At 40.5% G+C, this 18827-nt stretch overlaps 1 protein-coding gene across 1 annotated transcript in view; it reads left to right on the forward strand.

Annotated features, from left to right (window-relative positions):
* Positions 1–18827, forward strand: part of dock1 (dedicator of cytokinesis 1) — a 197617-nt gene that overhangs the window by 35003 nt on the left and 143787 nt on the right. Inside the window, exons 13-23 of the mRNA XM_088324183.1 lie at positions 768–893; positions 1017–1141; positions 7728–7826; positions 7889–7961; positions 9511–9614; positions 11176–11356; positions 12261–12358; positions 15307–15396; positions 16295–16395; positions 16474–16602; positions 18581–18689. Coding sequence (XP_088180309.1) covers positions 768–893; positions 1017–1141; positions 7728–7826; positions 7889–7961; positions 9511–9614; positions 11176–11356; positions 12261–12358; positions 15307–15396; positions 16295–16395; positions 16474–16602; positions 18581–18689 — 1235 coding nt within the window. The remainder of the gene's footprint in view (positions 1–767; positions 894–1016; positions 1142–7727; positions 7827–7888; positions 7962–9510; positions 9615–11175; positions 11357–12260; positions 12359–15306; positions 15397–16294; positions 16396–16473; positions 16603–18580; positions 18690–18827) is intronic.

The raw sequence follows: 18827 nt of genomic DNA on the forward strand, positions 1-18827 counted from the left end.
GATCCAATGTCCCTTTTTTAAAATTTTATAAAACATTTATGAATCATTTTCTGCAAATAGATAGATAGATACTTTATTCATCCCCGCAGGGAAATTCACATTTCCAGCAGCATCCCTGCGCTGAGAACAATACAATAATAAAGCAAAAAGAATACAATATACAAATACCCAATGTGACGTGCTAATACCCACTGTAGCGTCTTATATAGAGTATCTAGAGAGTGCTACACAGAATACATATTGCAATAAAATTCGGTAATATGCAATGTAGGTGGTGTGGTTTAATGTGGGCCTTTACTCTGCGGGGTGGAGTTAAAGAGCCTCATGGCATGAGGAAGAAAAGATCTCTTCAGTCTGTCCGTGGTGACAGCAGTCTGTCGCTGAAGCTGCTCTTCTGTCTGGATATAATGCTGTGTAGTGGATGTGATGATGATGTCATTGTCAAGTGACTGTGGTATTCTAAATCATATTGTGATTAAACATACTGTGTCATTTTCTAACATTTTTGGTCAGTGGTGTGCCGCTAAATTTTTCCAGTGTAAAAAAACATGCCCCGGCTCTAAAAAGGTTGAAAAACACTGGCCTGTCTGTAGAGAATAAATCACCATGGTAACCCAGCCAAGCTAAATTGAACCCGCCCTCATGCAATTCACCTGGGTTGCATAGTTTTGGACCATATCTCACATCTCACCTTTTTTAACCACTGACCCATTTTTCATGACGCGGAAAGCCTACTATTTGTAAAATGTCATTTTATTTGACTACAGGCCTGTGGGTCACCCTCAAGCTCCTTCCCGGCGACATCCACCAGATCCGTAAGGACTTCCCACACTTGGTGGACCGTTCCACCGCCGTGGCTCGGAAGATGGGCTTCCCCGAAATCATCATGCCAGGTTCCTGGAACTTTATTTATTTATTTTCCAGATAATCAGTATTTCTCTCCTTCCTGAACATCTCATAGTTTGTTCCCTTTTTGTCATAGTCAGTCCCATTTCTTTTTTAAATTTTTCCTCAAGGTGACGTGAGAAACGACATCTACCTGACCCTGGTCCAGGGGGACTTTGACAAAGGGAACAAGACCACCCCGAAAAACGTGGAGGTCACCATGTCTGTGTATGATGAGGATGGTAAAAAACTGGAGGTAGGATACCAAGGTTTTTTCCACTGTGTACAGCTTTCTGGGCCAAATCTAATCCCCATTGCGATGCGACGTAGTGCAACTGTGTAACTGCAAGACACTGCGTTTTTTGCAAGGATTCATAGACAGCAACCCTAACAAAGCTCTCCAGAAGAGGGCGCTCTTTACTTAAGTTTAACCCCTTAACACTCCTGCCATGAGTTGCGAAATCAGTTCCTGAGCAGATGTTTTCCACAGAAGTTCATACAGAGTTGAGGAACTCAACGATATTAAAAATCCTCAACCAATGTCCTTCTTGCATCCGAGTTTACGCGACCGGTTGGAATCGAGCGATGAAATGAGTCCGGTCCACGTTTGGATTCCAAAGTCTGTGAACGATCTTGGTCCAGCGCGAAAGTCTGCAAGTTACTCCACAATATTATCCGTATCCAAATATGCACAATATCCTGGTCCTAAATAATCTATTCATTAGTTTCCCAGTTCAAAAAGTTGTATCTGTTAATAAGAAAATGGAAAATATAGAAAATGGAAGAAAATACACTACATTATGTTCATTCACGCTGACTTTGAAGTGATATATAACCTTTTTAGCATTGGTATAGTCATTTGTTTACATTAGTTTCATATCTTAGTACTTTGGACTACATTACTAATTGCATTCTTTTTGAAGGTAGCTAGGTAACTATCCATCTCTGAAAGGCTTCTGTTTGTCAGCTACATCAATAGGTTATAGCCCATCGTGGCTGCAGAGCCGGAGCTAAGGTGAAGGCTAAGCGGCTAGCGGCGATAGAAGCCTTCGGTACCGTCCGTAATCATGGGAAATGTGAACTCTATACCAAAAAAGACCGACGAACTGGCTGTGCTGGTGAAAAACATCAAAGCGTAAAGGGAGTGCAGTTTGCTGTGTTTTACGGAAACGTGGCTCACGTCTAGCATCCCGGACGCTAACGTGGAGCTACCCAGAGCTACCCGGTTTCAGCGCTGTTAGACAGAGACACGAAAGCCTGCGGGAAGCGGAGAGGAGGCGGACTCGCTATCTACGTGAACACGAGGCAGTGTAACCCTGGGCACAAAGATTTCCATATGCCGCAGGGACGTCCAACTTTTTGCCTAGCGTGTGACGTCATCCACTCTGCTGTTGCTAAACTACAACACAGCAACCCGAGGCCATCCTGTCAATCTTTTAATAATCAACACAAGGATACTGCTGGAAGTGTGAATTTCTCTACAGGGATGAATAAAGTATCTATGTATCTATCAATATAGGTTATATCTAACTGTATTAGAGTTAACCGTAAAATGTGTAATGCCAAATTTAAAGGTGTGGTTTCTATCGATTTTGGAATTTATGAGGTATTTCTATAATTATTGTATAAAAGGGCAAAGTTATTAAATATATTTACATGTATTATTTATTTAGAAAGTTCCTTTTTGGACGCACCACTCCATCCAATATTTGCATACAAGAACTACTATTTTTTTAATCATCTACCGGACCGTCAGTGTTTTGTGTTCTTGTTCAGCTTTAGCGCCCTCTAGAGACTGAAGCCAGCGACCTCTCCCTTTTTTTTTCTCCACCGGATGTTTAATTATCGCCGACCCTTGGCCGAGACTGAACTGCGAAGCTGGTCTGCTAATAGGGAGCACGGCAGGTGAAAAAGTACAGCGTGGGAGGAAGATTGTCCGAGTGGGAAACGACATGATTTTCTAAATCTCTTGAGATAGAACGGTGGAAAATGTACATTGGTTTGATGTTGGTGAAATCATAAACTGCCGAATGGGTCAGGAATGTCAGTCTTAGTAGTGGGCAAGGTTCCCTGTAATTGTCCAGGGGTCTGAGCGTTCACACAAAGTCGGTGAGCAACGCTTGAAACAACAGTGAGCAACGGCAATCCCAAGTGTGGCAACTGAGTCATTATCAAACATGTCCAAAACTTGACATACATTTTGCTGAGTTTCCCGCAATGCAAAAAAAATTTCACTTTTGAATGAAGTGACTCATGTATTATTGCAAAGGTTGTACGGCCTACAAACGTCATTTGTTTTTACAATTCTTTCACAAGATATCCATTTCTTTTTATTTCCTGATATATTTTGTCGCATAATATTAACATTTTTGGGGGCTTATTGAGTTGGTTGTAAGATACAGAACTGTACTTAATCACATTTTTTAGTGGAAGTGCAATGTTGGCAACAAGATTGTCTTGATATCATTGGAAATTATTTGAATGCAGCACAAACTTTTTCTTCTTTTTTCCGTGTTTTTTTTCTACTTTTTTGTTACTTTTTTCTTTTTGTTCTCTATTTACATTTTTCTTACATTTCTTCCTTTCCTTTTTTCTGGCCTTTTTTCCTAAATTTTTCCTTTTTCTCTTCCTTTTGTTTCTTTTTTCCTCAGCTTTTCACTACTTTTTTATTTTGGTATTTTTTTCTTTTTTGCTCTATTTCCCCCCCCTTCCTTTAAGTCATGTTGTGCATAATTTTACATAATATTTGATCATTTTGGGATTAAAGAAGCAAAAACAACCCGAAGAGCTGTTTGGGTTCCTTTTAGTGAGCCGAGCCGAAGAATTCGGTTCTCGAAAAACTCTACTGACTTTACTCAACTTCGTTCTACTTCAACTTGACTTCAAAATACCGCATTTAGGACACAACGTCAGGAGAACCCGTGTATTTTTACCTTCATGCACTGTAACTTTGACTTAAGTCGCTTCTTAATAAGTAATTTTGAGCCCTGATTTTTGTGCGCTGGCTAGATTTTCTTGTGCGCTGAGAATGTGCGAGCAGTGCGCAATTGCGCACGCGCGCAGCTTAGAGGGAACACTGGTAGTGGGCAGGCGACTAATTGGAGTTGTGGGCCGAAATGGGTTAGAACATTGGTCCAAGGGTCTCATACAAGAGACATTTGTGTCTCAATATAGATGCAGAAATGTACATGGTATATAAATTGCTTTACAGTTCATGCAAAATCGTATATTAGGTACCTGTTTTATGATAATTCATGTATTTTGCCTGAGCCCTACCAATTGTATTTTTTTCTTACTTAATGTCAATAATGAGACGGTGTGTATTATTTAGCACCTCTTAGTGGGGAAATAACCCCAACTTTAATTCATTAAAAAAAAATATATTGATTTAAAAAAAAAAAACAATTTAAAAATGTTCGTAGGTTAGAGAGATAGATAGATAGATACTTTATTCATCCCCGAAGGGAAATTCACATTTCCAGCAGCATCCCTGAGCTGAGAACAATACAATAATAAAGCAAAAATAATACAATATACAAATACCCAGTGTGACGTGCAAATGCCCACTGTAGCGTGTTATATAGAATATCTAAATAGTGCTACACAGAATACATATTGCAATAAAATTCGGTAATATGCAATGTAGGGGGTGTGGTTTAATGTGGGCTTTTACTTTGCCGGGTAGAGTTAAAGAGCCTCATGGCATGAGGAAGAAAAGATCTCTTCAGTCCGTCCGTAGTACTAGACAGTGACAGCAGTCTGTCGCTGAAACTCCTCTTCTGTCTTGGGATAATGCTGTGTAGTGGATGCGATGGATTGTCCATGATTGACCGCAGCTTTTCCAGTGCCCGTCTCTCAGCCACTGTTGTCAGGCTGTCCAGCTCTGTGCCCACCACAGAGCTCGCTTTCCTCGCCAGTTTATTGAGACGAGAGGCATCCTTCTTCTTGACGCTGCCTCCCCGACACGCTGCCGCATAGAAGAGGGCGCTTGCCACTACTGTCTCATAGAATATTTTCAGGAGCTTTTTGCAGATGTTGAAGGAGGCCAGCCTTCTGAGGAAGTAAAGTCGGCTTTGCCCTTTCCTACATAGAGCTTCTGTGTTGGCAGTCCAGTCCAGTTCGTTGTCCAGCTGCACACCCAGGTATTTGTAGGTCTGGACAAATTCTACACATTCCCCTTTGATGGTTACAGGAACCGGGTCAGTTCTAGTTCTCCTGAAGTCCACCACCATCTCCCGGGTCTTGGTGGTGTTCAGGTGCAAGTGGTTTGCGTCGCTCCGTCGGACAAAGTCCTGAATCAATTTCCTGTACTCCTCCTCCTGCCCATTTCTAACACAAATATTTTATAATTTTCCTTACATCAAAGTCAATAGACTATGACTGCAGTTCACTGGTAATGCAGTTTTAGGACACACCATAGTGATTCCACCAGTTTCTACTCGATAAGAGTGTCTGGGAGTTTGTTGTCAAAACGAAGCTGAATCATTTTGACCAGTTAGTAAATGGTCCCAATGAGATTATGATAACAAGAAAGATTATACTTAACAGAATAGTGGCATATTTTACATAATATGAGGCTAACCTAGAGGAAGCTGACACATTTGTCAACATTCTTGTTGCTAAAGAAACAGGAAAAAAATGAATTTAAATTGTATGATTTGGTCAGCATTAGCTCAGGGCGGCATTAGCTCAGGAGGTCGCGGGTTCGATTCCCAGCTACTCCGTGATATATGTCAAAGTTTTTTGTAGTGTTTCTCTGTTATTTTTTCTTTTCAGAATGAAAGCAAAATCATATGTTATATTTTTGTTTATAAGCACTGCATTTGAAATTTAGTTTTGTAGTAATTATGTAGTTTTTCTAGTGGTATTTCTGTCGTATAATTTTTTTGTAGACACACCTAGGGACAAAGTTGGCACCAAAATCATTTTTCATTAGTAGTGATGTATAATAGATAAATCTTAAATCTAAACGGCTGCTAATCTGACTTTTGCACTACTGGCAGTTTTTTTTTTATAGCTTGCCACTCCTTGCACATTGCTCTCTGCACTATTGTAATTACAGCGTTATTGTTACAGTGTTAATGTTACTGTGTACCTGACTTGTTAACCTGACTGCCCATTTTGCGCATCTGGTTAGCTACTCTTCTTGCACTATCGGCACTATGGTAAAATACTATACGTAGCCAAAATACAATACAACATTATTTATATCTGTACATTCAAGGAAACTGTGGGGGTCAGATGCATCGACATTTCGTTCTGTATACACGTGTACTAGAATGACAATAAAGTAGATCTGATTCTGAACCTGAATATATTCTATTTTGACTGTTTTTGTTTAGCGGGCCGAATGAAGGCGCCTGGTGGGCCGCCTGTGGCCCGCGGGCCGTAGTTTACCCACGGGCAGTCTAAACAGACCGGGACAAAAGGCTTTGAGGAGGAATCTTATTGGAGTAGATATGGCCGCAGTCTGAACGCAGCACAACACGCTGCCTCCATTATTCTTCATTTATCCTGCTGCCTCTGGGTTTTTCTTTTTCGGTCTTGTTGCCAGAAGCTTTTGTCGCGCGGCGAATGATTTCTCATCATTCCGACTTATTACTTTTCTTTTTCCTCACCTGTGGCTAGACTCCATTCTCCCTTAGTGGCTGTCTTGAATGCTTTTATAAAGTGAGTCTTGTGCCCCCCGGTCACATTCAGCCCTGTTATTCCTCATAATTGCCGCTTGTCAGAAGCTATTAGCGTCCGAGTAGTTAACCATTGGGAGAGTGAGTGTAAGGCGGCCTTCGCCGCATCGGGACACACTAGATACTTTCCATACTTTCCAACTGTATGTAACATCTTTCATGCCCATATTTTCTTGTGTAAATATTGTGTAAATTATAACCTTTATCTTCTTTGTTCCTTTATCTTCATTTTCTTTTACCCTCACTGTTAAATGTGAAACTGGAGTGCCACGTCCAATATGTTCAACCCATTTTGTAACAATGACAATAAAGGTAGATTCTATTCTATTCTATATGCGTGCCGACCACCCAAAATCATCCATTTCTGGGTTATTCAGCGAGGCTTTCCAGAGATTAGCAAGCAGGTTCAGAAGCACAAGGGTCTCCAACGACACCTGTTGTGAAAATAGCTCACTATTGCTTGGTCTTTGTGATTATCTAGGATTTTTTTTTTTTGAATCATGTGGGCGAATTAATATAATTATCTCTGTTAACAATGCCTACCTGAGTTCAAAGAGCCTCTATATCTTTTTTTTATTTTTTATTTTTTAATAGCTGCTTTGATCTTTTATGATTGTGTTCTGCCCACGGAGCGCATTAGGGTAGAAGAAAGGAGGGGGAAGAGTGAGTCCACACACTTGCTTGAGGATCTCCTTTAATATTGGATGAAAATGGTGAAAGTAAGAAAGGGACTGATTTGAATACAGTCAGAATGCCAACCCGAACCCCCAAAAACATGAAAAAAAAAGTTCATTCGAGTGCATTTAAGAGACTCGCAGCTTGACACAGGCTACAATGATGATTTCAGCCAGAGGAGAATATTTTGACCTTACGTACGCCACTCAGTACTCACATGATAAATTATCTTAGAAATTTAAATTGAACCGGGTACCCTTTGCGCTAATTAGTAACAAAAATGAGCTCTCGGCCTGAAAAAGATTGGAGCCCCCCTGGCCTATACCATTCAATAGTGCCACTTCTCCACTAGACCAGTTTCACAATCTTTGGTCAGCCTATTTTACTTAACGGTAGACATCTCATCCCATCTTAATATTGACTCTAAAGCGCTGCCGTTTATACTCCTTGATGTAATGATGGAATTTTTGTGTCTTTCAGAACGTTATTTTTCCTGGTGCCGGAGATGAAGGAATCAGTGAATACAAATCCGTTATCTACTACCAGGTCAAGCAGCCGCGGTGGTTCGAAACTATAAAGGTAATATATGATGACAATAGTGTTTCGCATAATGCATTTTTTTCAAGCTGTACTTTCTCTAGGTTGCAATTCCTATCGAAGACGTCAACCGGAGCCACTTGCGCTTCACTTTTCGCCATCGCTCATCCCAGGATTGTGAGTACTAAAGCTTTTCTCGATAGAGATAGATAGATAGATACGTTATTCCTCCAAGTAGGGAAATTCACACTTGCAGCTGTATCCTTGCGTTGAAAAAAAATATAATAAAGATATAGAATACAAAAATACCCAATATAGCGTGTTCATAAAGAGCATTTAGTGTTACGAAAAATACACACTGTCCTAAAAATAGGGTCATATGCAAATGTGGGGGTGGGGTTTAATGGGGGCTTTTACTCCCCTGGTGGAGTTCAAGAGCCTCATGGCATGAGGAAGAAATGATCTCAGTCTGTCCGTGGAACACTTCTTTTCTGCAAATAAGCAGTCTCATAAATCCCTTCAGGTGGTATCCCATTTATAAGCCAAACCAAAGTGTATCTCTCTAAAACCCAAATAGATAAAAAATAAAACAATAACAAACTTAACACGAGGAAGTGCAATAAAACCAACTAAATATTGTGTGAATAATGCAGACATTTTTGCTAGATGCATTATTGTAGTATCACATATTGTTAATAGTTTTATTTTATTTATTTACTTTTTGTCAATGAGTGTCTTACCAGTAGTTAGTTCCTTATCCAGTCGCGTACGATCCGACGTTTGTTTTTGCTGTCGGACTGGTTTCAAAATAAAGTGAGTTTTTCAGTATAAATGTGGATAAATACCCCAGGTGTATTGCCTTTCCGTATTCATCGTCTTAATAATATTAACAAAGAAATCATGGTCGTTGTATCATTTTCAGAACCTAAAAGATGGCCTCCAAAATATGGATGAAATTCTTTTCAGGACTCTGCAAGAACTATGACTACTATGTTTATTCCGCAAACGTTAGTATTCTTGTTCAATTTACTGGGTTCGTACTTGTGCTTGAAATCCTTAAAAATGCTTCAATTTTGATATTGTGTTTTCAACAAATGAAAAGTGCTTGAATTTTGGGTGAAGTGTGTGTAATTGCTTGAACTTGTTGGCATTTTCTCAACAAGTCTGCTTTAAAATGAGGCCGACATTGCTCTCTAGGTGCTGCTTTGCCATTGCATTTCTTCTTCCCTCGTGATTTACGGCAGCTGGCATTGGTTTGTATGGTTTTGACGTAGGAAGCGTCATCCCCCCTACTGGTCGCACCTGAAAAGGACGAGTGCATGCTACACCTAAACAGGGCACCATGAAATGTGTATTAGAGCAATGATTACTTATTAATATATGGACATTTATGATGGGCCATACAAAAAAAGGAGGTAGCATTTCACAGTGGTAAATTGTAATGAGAAGAACTTCCTGCAACTGAAAATGGTTGCTTCGTATTTTTGGATTTTTACCTATACGGAAAGTCATTTGTCCCAAAAACAATTATATTTGCGATTTACTCTAGATCTGAAAGTACTTATTTTCCTACCATCTAAAAATATGTAATCTAACCTTTTGTTTTAAGTGTTCCCTTGAGTGCTAAAATGTTATATCACCCTCTTTTTTGGTTCCTGCTAACATGAACCAATGCTGAAGATCTCTGCCTGACATGTTTGTCTTCTATATTTGATTTCCCTTGTAGCAAAAGACAAATCAGAAAAGATCTTTGCATTGTCCTTTGTGAAGCTGATGAGGTATGACGGGACCACCCTGAGGGACGGCGAGCACGATCTTACTGTGTACAAGGTAAGTGTTCTTTATCACGGTAAAAACATAGTATGAAAAATTGAAGGAGCTACACGTCAAAAGCTTTTTTTGTAAATATATATATATATATATAACAGTTCATATTTCCAGTTGATATTGTCTTACAATTTGTTTATATTCAGTTCCGGTCTCTATTTGTTATAATCCTGAAAAATCGTTTTTTGTTTAGTTGTTCATGTTAAACTGTTACAACAATGTCTTAACACCTATTTATGGTAGATATTGCCAGAAATGGAAAGTTAGGGTTGTTTTGAGTCGGAAAAAAAAGAGCCAAAAGTAATCACTCATGTTATGAATCTTGACTCTTTCATAGCCAAGCATTCCAGGCGTCCTAGAATTTCATACTTGTTCAATAAAGGGTTAAAGAGGCCCAGGTCCGAAATGATGGCATTGGCGACAGAAAAGGCTCAGTCGCCAGAGCGTTTATATTTTGTCCTGGGCACTTCCAACAGAAGTTGATCCTTGTACCCCAGAACCCTACCAGGATTGCGAACGGTTAAAAGCTACGAAAAAAATAGAGGGCCACAGGTAAATCCTTGTGGAACACCACAGGAGAGAGGGGAACAAACAGGACAGATTATTAACAATAATAACAATAATAATTTCCTTTGTATTGTCATTCTTTGTAACAATGTACACAGAACGAAATGTCATTGAGCATACTACCAAATAAATATGTCAACCACTTTAATACATTGCCATGGATGCTGATCTAATAAATTAGACATGACGAGGGCTGCATGGTTCATTGTGTCAAAGGCTGTTGTGAGGTCAAAAAGCTCAAGAACAACAGGGCTCTTGGCATCCATGGACAGAGCAATGTTTTTGTGTACCTTTAACAGTGCAGATTTATTGCCGTGACAACATCGAAACCCAGATTGGAACTTCTCAAGGACAGAGTTTTCCTCAGGGAAGGACTGTATTCGAGTAAAAACAACTTTTTCCAAATCCTCAGTAAGAAAAGGCAGGTTAGAGACACATCTAAAATTAGGATAAACTGAGGGGTCAAGATGAGGCTTTTTAAGAAGAGGCCTGACTACAATATGTTTGAAGGCAGCAAGGACAATTCCGAATCGAAGGTAAGTGAGAGAGATGACCAACTCTGTCCCCTTCAAAGTATGCAATTGGGTTTTTGTTCTGGGCTTCCATATATGTTAATATGTTTTATGTAATAATTGTTATGTCCCTCACAGCCCGGTGGTTAGGTCAAGGTTTCTTCATTTTCTTCATGTTGAGGTTTTTGAGTTTTTCCATGCCCTCATGTAGGTTTTAGATTAGGGGATGGTGTCATAATCGTCTGTGGTTTGCAATAATCCGTGGTCTGTGCAGCCCTTTGAGACTCTTTGTGATTAAGGGCCAAACAAATCAACATGACTTGACTTGACTATTGAATTAACATCTTTGGTCAATCAGTTCTGCAAATTCAAAAATGTTGTTGCTATTCGGAACATGCGCTCTCAAGGGGAGCCACATCCATCGCGTAATGATGCATATCGGTCTTGTCCATAGGACCTTAATCTTTCTCCGTACAAACTTTTAGGCTGAAGCCAAGCGTCTGGAGGACTCCTCCGTGTACTTGAACCTGCCCGCTACCAAGATGGAAGTGGAGAAGGGCTACTCCGGCACAAGCAAAAGCAGCCACAACCTGGGGAACTGCAGCGTTAGCAAGGACTCCTTCCAGATCTCCACCCTGGTCTGTTCCACTAAACTTACACAGAACGGTGGGCAGCGCTCGTTCTCTTCGCATTTTCCCCTCCTGCTTTACTCCTCCCCCAAGATTTGGACACCGTTAAGTGTTTATTAGGATGTTTTATTGAATATACTATTTGTATGGTTGCCCTGCTCATTAAAAATGAATGTTTCACTATTGGATTGCAGCATCAACCATAGAGCATAAAATGCAGTGTGTGACTACTACACCAGGGATTTCACATGACTCAGTGTCATTCAGTGTTAAGTGCTGTTTATCTACACACCAGTTATGGGTAGAATCCAGCCAATTGGATCATGCTTCTGTCTCTTTTAGATAATGGCTCTTATATGCACGTGGGTAATGTTTTTATTGGTTTGTTTTCCCATTGGAGCAACTGGATTTGCTAAAGTGGTATTCCAATACCAGCTTGCTATAGCAGAACCTGTCAGGACCAGAACAGATACAGGACCCACTTGCGTACCTTTCTCTGTTTTATTTGGAAGAAGGGAAAGGACTGCACACGCGATCCAGTGATCGCTGGTGCTCTGAACGCGGAAGTGGTACTTCCGTGGTGAGCGATGGCGGTGTCGGGAGCGGGACAGGAGAGCAAAAAACGTGGTCGGGATCAGAAAATAGGTCGGAGCCAAGAAACAGACAGGAGTCAAAACGGGTGGGAGTCAGGGTCGAAAAGCTTGCCTAGCATAAACTGAGGTTCACAGACGGACTGACAACAGGGGACAGAAAGACGGGGGTGTACATAGTGACAGGGAGCCAATCGGAGTCCGAGGCAGTTGGCGGGCGGAGGTCATGATTACTGCCATCAGTAATCATGACAGGTCCTTTCATTTTATTTGATTTTTCTTCCCCCTCTATTTCTTTTTCTCTGCTCTTTTCTTTCTTTGTAATGGGTTTTTCTGTTTTTGTTTTCCCAGTGGACCTACTGGGTTTGCTCAAGTGGCGTTCCAACACCAGCCTGCTTCAGCAGAACCTACGGCAACTCATGAAGGTGGAAGGTGGCGAGGTGGTCAAGGTCTGAACTTAGCCCTTCATTTTTTTAAAGGCCAACAAATGAATAACTTGCAGCCACTAATTTAGATTTAGCAACATGATTTAGATTTTAAGTAAGGATTTACATTTAACTAAATATATATATATATATATATATATGAAGCAAACGTTACATTTTTAAGTTTCAAATCAAGCACCTCTTATTCAGGGTAAGGTTTTCAAAGCTTATTTTAAATTTCATTTTCATTCCCGAATGAGGGTTTATGTAAAATATTCCCGATCATACCGTTACAACATCCCCTGATCTGTAACTCGGAACAAATGGTAAATGTTCTGCATTTCTATAGCGCTTTTCAAGTCAATGAAGACCTCCCAAAGGGCTTTACAATGTGCTTCACACTTACCCATTCACACACACACCCACACACCAATAGCAGCCATGCAAGGCGCTGACCTGCTTATTAGTAGGGGCATTAAGGATTCACCCTAGGACACTTCGACATATAACACAGAGGAGCCGGGATTTGCACCTGCAACCTCTTGATCTCAAGACGAGCGCTCTACTTCCTGAGCTAATGCCGCCTTAATTGCACTGTACCGTCTAATGCGAAAGAAAAGTACTGCCAAATGAGCACGTACTACAAATGCTGCTTGAGATTGGTTAAGTTGGCTCCTTTCACTGTCATCTTCTTAAACAAAGTTTGAAGACCGCTTTTTCTGTATTTTGGGGCCTACTGATATCGCTCGTTGTAAACCCAAAATGTGTCCAAATGCTGTGTGGTTTTGAAACGAAAGAATTGACCTACCACGATGACCGATCACAAAGTGCCTATGTTCGTCTGCGTTTACGTCAAGGGTAGTCACAAATTGGAGTGGAGAGGAGAAAAAAATGTCATTGCGAATGTGAAACACGTCAGCGATTTGACAAATACGTCATACGCAGCTTCAGCGACAGACTGCTGTCACAGTCTTGTTCCACGGACAGACTGAGGAGATCATTTCTTCCTCATGCCATGAGGCTCTTTAATTCCACCCGGGGGAGTAAAAGCCCCCATGAAACCCCACCCCCACATTTGCATATTGCCCTATTCTTATGAGAGTGTGTATTTTCTCTATTTAAATACTCTATATCAACACGTTAAATTGGGTATTTTTGTATTCTATAACTTTATTTTATTATTTTATTTTCCAACACAAGGATACTGCTGGAAGTGTGAATTTCTCTTCGGGGATGGATAAAGTATCTATCTATTTATCTACTCGTGACAGCCTAGTGTCTGCTTATACGATACCCCGACTATGCATGAGAGAGAAAAATATTTCCATTTTTTCTCAAATATGCACAACTGTTAGTTAATTTGCTAAATAATTACATTCAATAATGTCTCATCTCATCAGCCGTACCGCTTATCCTCATTAGGGTCGCGGGGGGGCTGGAGCCCATCCCAGCCATCTCCGGGCAGGGGACACCCTGAACTGGTTGCCAGCCAATCGCAGGGCACACAGGGACAGACAACTCATTCGCTCATTCACACCTAGGGACAATTTGGACCGGCCAATTTACCTGAAATGCGTATTGAATATTTTTTTTATATGAAGAAGAATCCTTTAAACTTTGCTTTCATCAAAGAATAGAAATTTCCAAGCTCACCGTAACTTACAGACACTGATATGTAAATGTCAGTGGAGAATTTCATCCAATAGACTTTGAAACAGCCAAAGTTGCGCGTAATATCCCTATCTGCGTAATTTGATCGCATACATAGAACAGCTAAAATCAAATCCGGCCAACTCCGAAAAGGAGAGAGAACTGATTAGTACTTGGTGTGGGTGTCCGCGTGTGTAAGCAGCGCTTCCAACAGTCGTAAACATTTCAGCGAGGCCGGCAGATAAATCTCACTCGTGATTCATCGTGCTTATGGAGCCGGATGGATTTGCGGTCAAAGAAAAATGATGAATAGGCTTTGCTTGAGTGATTGGATGCATGTCACAGGAGTGTAGAGAAACATGCTAACGGGGTTGGTACGGGTGCTTGAAATCCTTGGAAATGCTTGAATTTTAAGGACTGAAAAGTGCTTGCATTTTGGGGCAGGTGCTGGAGATGGTTGCCATGTTTTTCAACAAGTCTGCTAAAAAATAATGCCTTGCTTTGCCGTTGCATTGCTCTTGATTAAAGGCAGCTGGCATTAGTTTGTATAGCATTGTCCTACGAAGCGTCATCTCTCCCTACGGGTTGCGTCAAGGGGACCGGTGCATACTACACCCAAACAGGGTGAAATGTGTATTAGTGCAAAGATTTTGGATCAAATTTGGACATATGGACTGCTGTCACAGTCTTGTTCCACAGTCTTGGTTTAAGATCAGGTAATTTTGTAATTGTAATCCTGTGCAGTCCTTTGAGACATTTTTGTGATTAAGGGCTATATAAATAAATGTGACTAGACTTGACAGACTGAGGAGATCATTTCTTCATCATGCCATGAGGCTCTTTAACTCCACCCGGGGGAGTAAAATATCACATTAAACCCCACCCCCACATTTGCACATGACAATGTGTATTTTCCGTAGCACTATTGAAATACTCTATAGCAAAACTTTTTATTGGGTATTTTTGTATTCTATATCTTTTATTTTATTATTTTATTTTTCAACACAAGGATACTGCTGGATGTGTGAATTTCCCTCAGGGATGAATAAACTATCTATCTATCTAGACATCTATCTATCTCATTTATTATAGGCCATGAAAAAAATGAAGGTAGTGTTTCCAAAGGGTAAATTATAATGGGAGGAATTTCCTGCAACTGAAAATGGAAGCTACATATGACTCATTTTACCCAACAAACAAATATATTCGCGATTTACTGTAGATATGAATACGGAGCATAAGTAAGGGTTTTAAACAAAGACAAACAAAGCTTTCAATCTATTGTCTCAAATAGGAATTGTCCCACATTGTGTACTTTCCAGTTCTTGCAAGACACACTGGATGCCCTCTTCAACATCATGATGGAGAACTCTGATAGTGACACCTTTGACACGCTGGTCTTTGATGCTTTGGTAAGTAAGCCGTCTGAGTGAAAAAGAATTACAAACTAAAATGAGCAAAACCATACCATAATTAACCATAATTAACTTATTCAATGCCAGACGTTTCGTCAAATAGGAATAAGCGGGGCCAATTTTCGCTTTTTCGACTCATTTTTGAAGGCGGAAAGAAAATTTATGGGCATAGGACAAATCAGTTCATCTTGTATTCGAGAACAATGTATGTTCCTAGCTTTTATCATTTTTTAGTAAACAAACAACAATTGAACTTTGCTAAGTTTCTTGAAATTGCTTGTTTTCGAGAAAAAAAGGCTTTAATTTTAAGCACAACTCTCACTTTGTTTTTATTGCATTTGTCTTCTCTCCGATATCCAAACAATGCTTTCCATAAACACATGGACACTCTGCTTGCAGAATTACATTTTATTGCAAGAACACTCGACTTATGCACTAACCATGCATGAACTCTGCAACAACTTTTCAACACCCGGTGTTTGCGGTGACACGATTTAGGTCACTCGGGGGCCGTCCACACACTATCAATCGCTGGATAGAGGAATCAACTCAAGGGAGTGGGGGCTCCTTAATGTGTGAACAAAAACCTGATCAAAGCCATTCCTGCCATCTAGTGGTGATTTAAATCGTTTCCAATGGCTTGATACTGACTGATCAGCAGCGCCTAAGCCTTTAAAATTAAATTAAAAGAAACACAAAGTGTATTTTTACGTTTTGGCACTCAGGGACAATTCTTCTGAAAATGTATTTATATATTATGGCACTGAATGAGTTAAGAACAAATTTTGTCTCTGGGAACTTGAGCATAAATATCAGTAACATGAAGAATGGACACAACTGCTGTCGTTGATTTTTCAGAACAGGCTGTGTAAGTGGCGTGTTTATTTTTCCCTAGGTATTCATCATCGGTCTCATCGCCGATCGCAAATTCCAGCACTTCAACCCAGTCTTGGAGACTTACATCCGCAAGCATTTCAGCGCCACGCTGGCTTACACGTGAGTCTGAAATCGCCACGAGGGAACAAAGCTGGTCTTCCACAATCTGCTGATGGTGCACCCCGTGTCTTTGTGTAGGAAGCTGACCAAGGTCCTGAAGAACTACGTGGAGCATGCTGAAAAACTGACGGAGCAGCTGCTAAAAGCCATGAAGGCCTTGGAGTACATTTTCAAGTTCATTGTGCGCTCACGGGTCCTCTTCAACCAGTATGTAAAAAAAACTGTCCTGCTATTTTAGCGTTCCGATGATGAACTTGAGTGTACGGCATATTGCCCAGTGATTTTACACTCCTCCTAGTATAAATGCTATAAGTGCTTGAAATCCTTAAAAAAAATCATCTTGTGTTTTCAAGAATTGAAAAGTGCTTGAATCTAGCAGTGTTCATTTGAGCTGTGAAAAGTGATGGGTCCCGCATGCTCACAATTCTATGGGTCCCAACAGAGATCTATGGTTCCCCAAAATGTAGTGTTATCGAGGTTGAAATTGTAAATCGGCGACAAATATAGAATCTAAATCTATATATTCATTCAGTTTTAATCATCAAATTATGAATTCATTTTCTGCATTAAATTATTGTTGGTAAGGGATAACCACAAACCTGTCCTTTTTTAAAATTTTCTCCATTTATACTTCCTTTTTTTTCTTAACTTCTTTATAAACAGAATTCGTAATATCAATCATCAAAGCATGTGAGCAGTTTGAGAGCCGGCTCTTTTCAATGAGTTGAGCCAAAAAAGCCGGTTCTCTAAAAACAGACGGACTTCCTTTCACTACACAACGAGATCTCGTTGGCCGAGATCGGCGTGCGGACGAAAACTCGAACCGCGAGACCAAAACAACAATGGCGGATCGGCCTGACGAAAAGTTTGGAGTGCGGTAAATCTTTGTTAAAAAAAAGTAATCGGGTAATAATGACAATTTTGTGGCAAAAAGGTTGCGTCCCGGGGACGCACGTTGATTGGAGACAATGCGTCCCCAGCAAAATTGATGCGTCAGGGACGCGGGCGAACCAGAACCCTGATCTAGGGTGAAGTGCTTGTAAATGCTTGAAATTGTTGCAATGTTTCTCAACAAGTATGCTTAAAAATGATGCCAATACTGCTTTCGGGTGACTTTGCTTGGCCATTGCATTTCTTCTGGCATTAGTTTGTACGGTTGTCCTGTAATGCATCATCTCCATGCAGACAGGTGCATTCTACACCTAAACATGGCACTATGAAATTTGTATCAATGATATCAATTATGAATCATAGCATTTCCCAGTGGTAAATTCTAATGGGAGGAACTTCCTGGATGGGGAGAGGTTTGTTTAAAAAAAATATTTTTGTGATTTACTCAATATCTCAAAATTATGCGGAAGGTTAAACATCCCATATGTAAATTGCAGATATATTTGTGGGTCTGCAAACTACATGATTCACACCGGATTTCTTCTTTTAACGGTACTGGAGAAATTCAAAAATCGGTTTCAAAAGTCTTTGGCCTTGAAAAAAAGTGTACAAACCCTGGGTAAAGAGAAATGAAATATATATTTGTCACGACCAGAACAGAATCGGGACACAAATGCGTAGCGTTAACCACAAGTTTATTAATAAGAAGGGAAAGGGCAGCGCCCGAGATCCGGTGCTCGCTGGACGCGGGAGGCAAGACGCTCACACAATCGGATCGTGATCCGAATACGGAAGTGGATCTTCCGGAGCAGGAGATGGCGGTGTCAAGGACAGCAAAAACAGTTCGTTAGCCGGGACAGGAGAGCAAAACGTGGTCGGGACCAAAAACGGGTCGTAAGCCGGGACGGGAGAGTAAACGTGGTCGGGGTCAAAAACAGGTCGTAGCAACAAATGGAGAGATCAGGAATGGACGGGTGGAAAAACAGGTGCAAAAGCGGGAGCGACGGGAGTCAGATTAAAAATGCTTGCCTAGTAGAAACAGAGGTTTGCTGACGGACTCACAACAGGCGAGTGAAAGAACTGGTCTTAAAAAGGTCAGGGGACCAATCGGGTATGTTATTTGAATACATGAAACATACAAGAACATTCTACTCTGAGTAAAAATAATTACAAAAATGTTGAATATTTAAAAACTTATTTGTGAGAGAAAAATTCTATAAACTTGAGTAATGTGAAGACCAAAGAAATACTAGATTTTCATTTGGGACCTAACGGCTCCGCTTCTCCTCGGCAGACTGTATGAAAACAAAGGTGAGGCTGACTTCATGGAATCGCTGAGAAACCTCTTCACTTCCTTCAATGACATGATGAACAGCAACGCTGAGAAGACGGGCATGGTGAAGGTAAATGGATCGAAGACTCGCATTATTCCTTCTACTTCGTCTATACTTTGTTTCATTGTCCTTAGCCAGCCTTTCTTTTCTTCTCTCTGTGATCTTGATGTAAGCGAGAACTGCATTCCAGGGTTTGTACGGGTTCTA

Source organism: Urocampus carinirostris, chromosome 19 (assembly GCF_059441175.1).
Source record: "Urocampus carinirostris isolate Australia breed hairy pipefish chromosome 19, RoL_Ucar_1.0, whole genome shotgun sequence".
In the NCBI taxonomy this organism is placed as follows: domain Eukaryota; kingdom Metazoa; phylum Chordata; class Actinopteri; order Syngnathiformes; family Syngnathidae; genus Urocampus; species Urocampus carinirostris.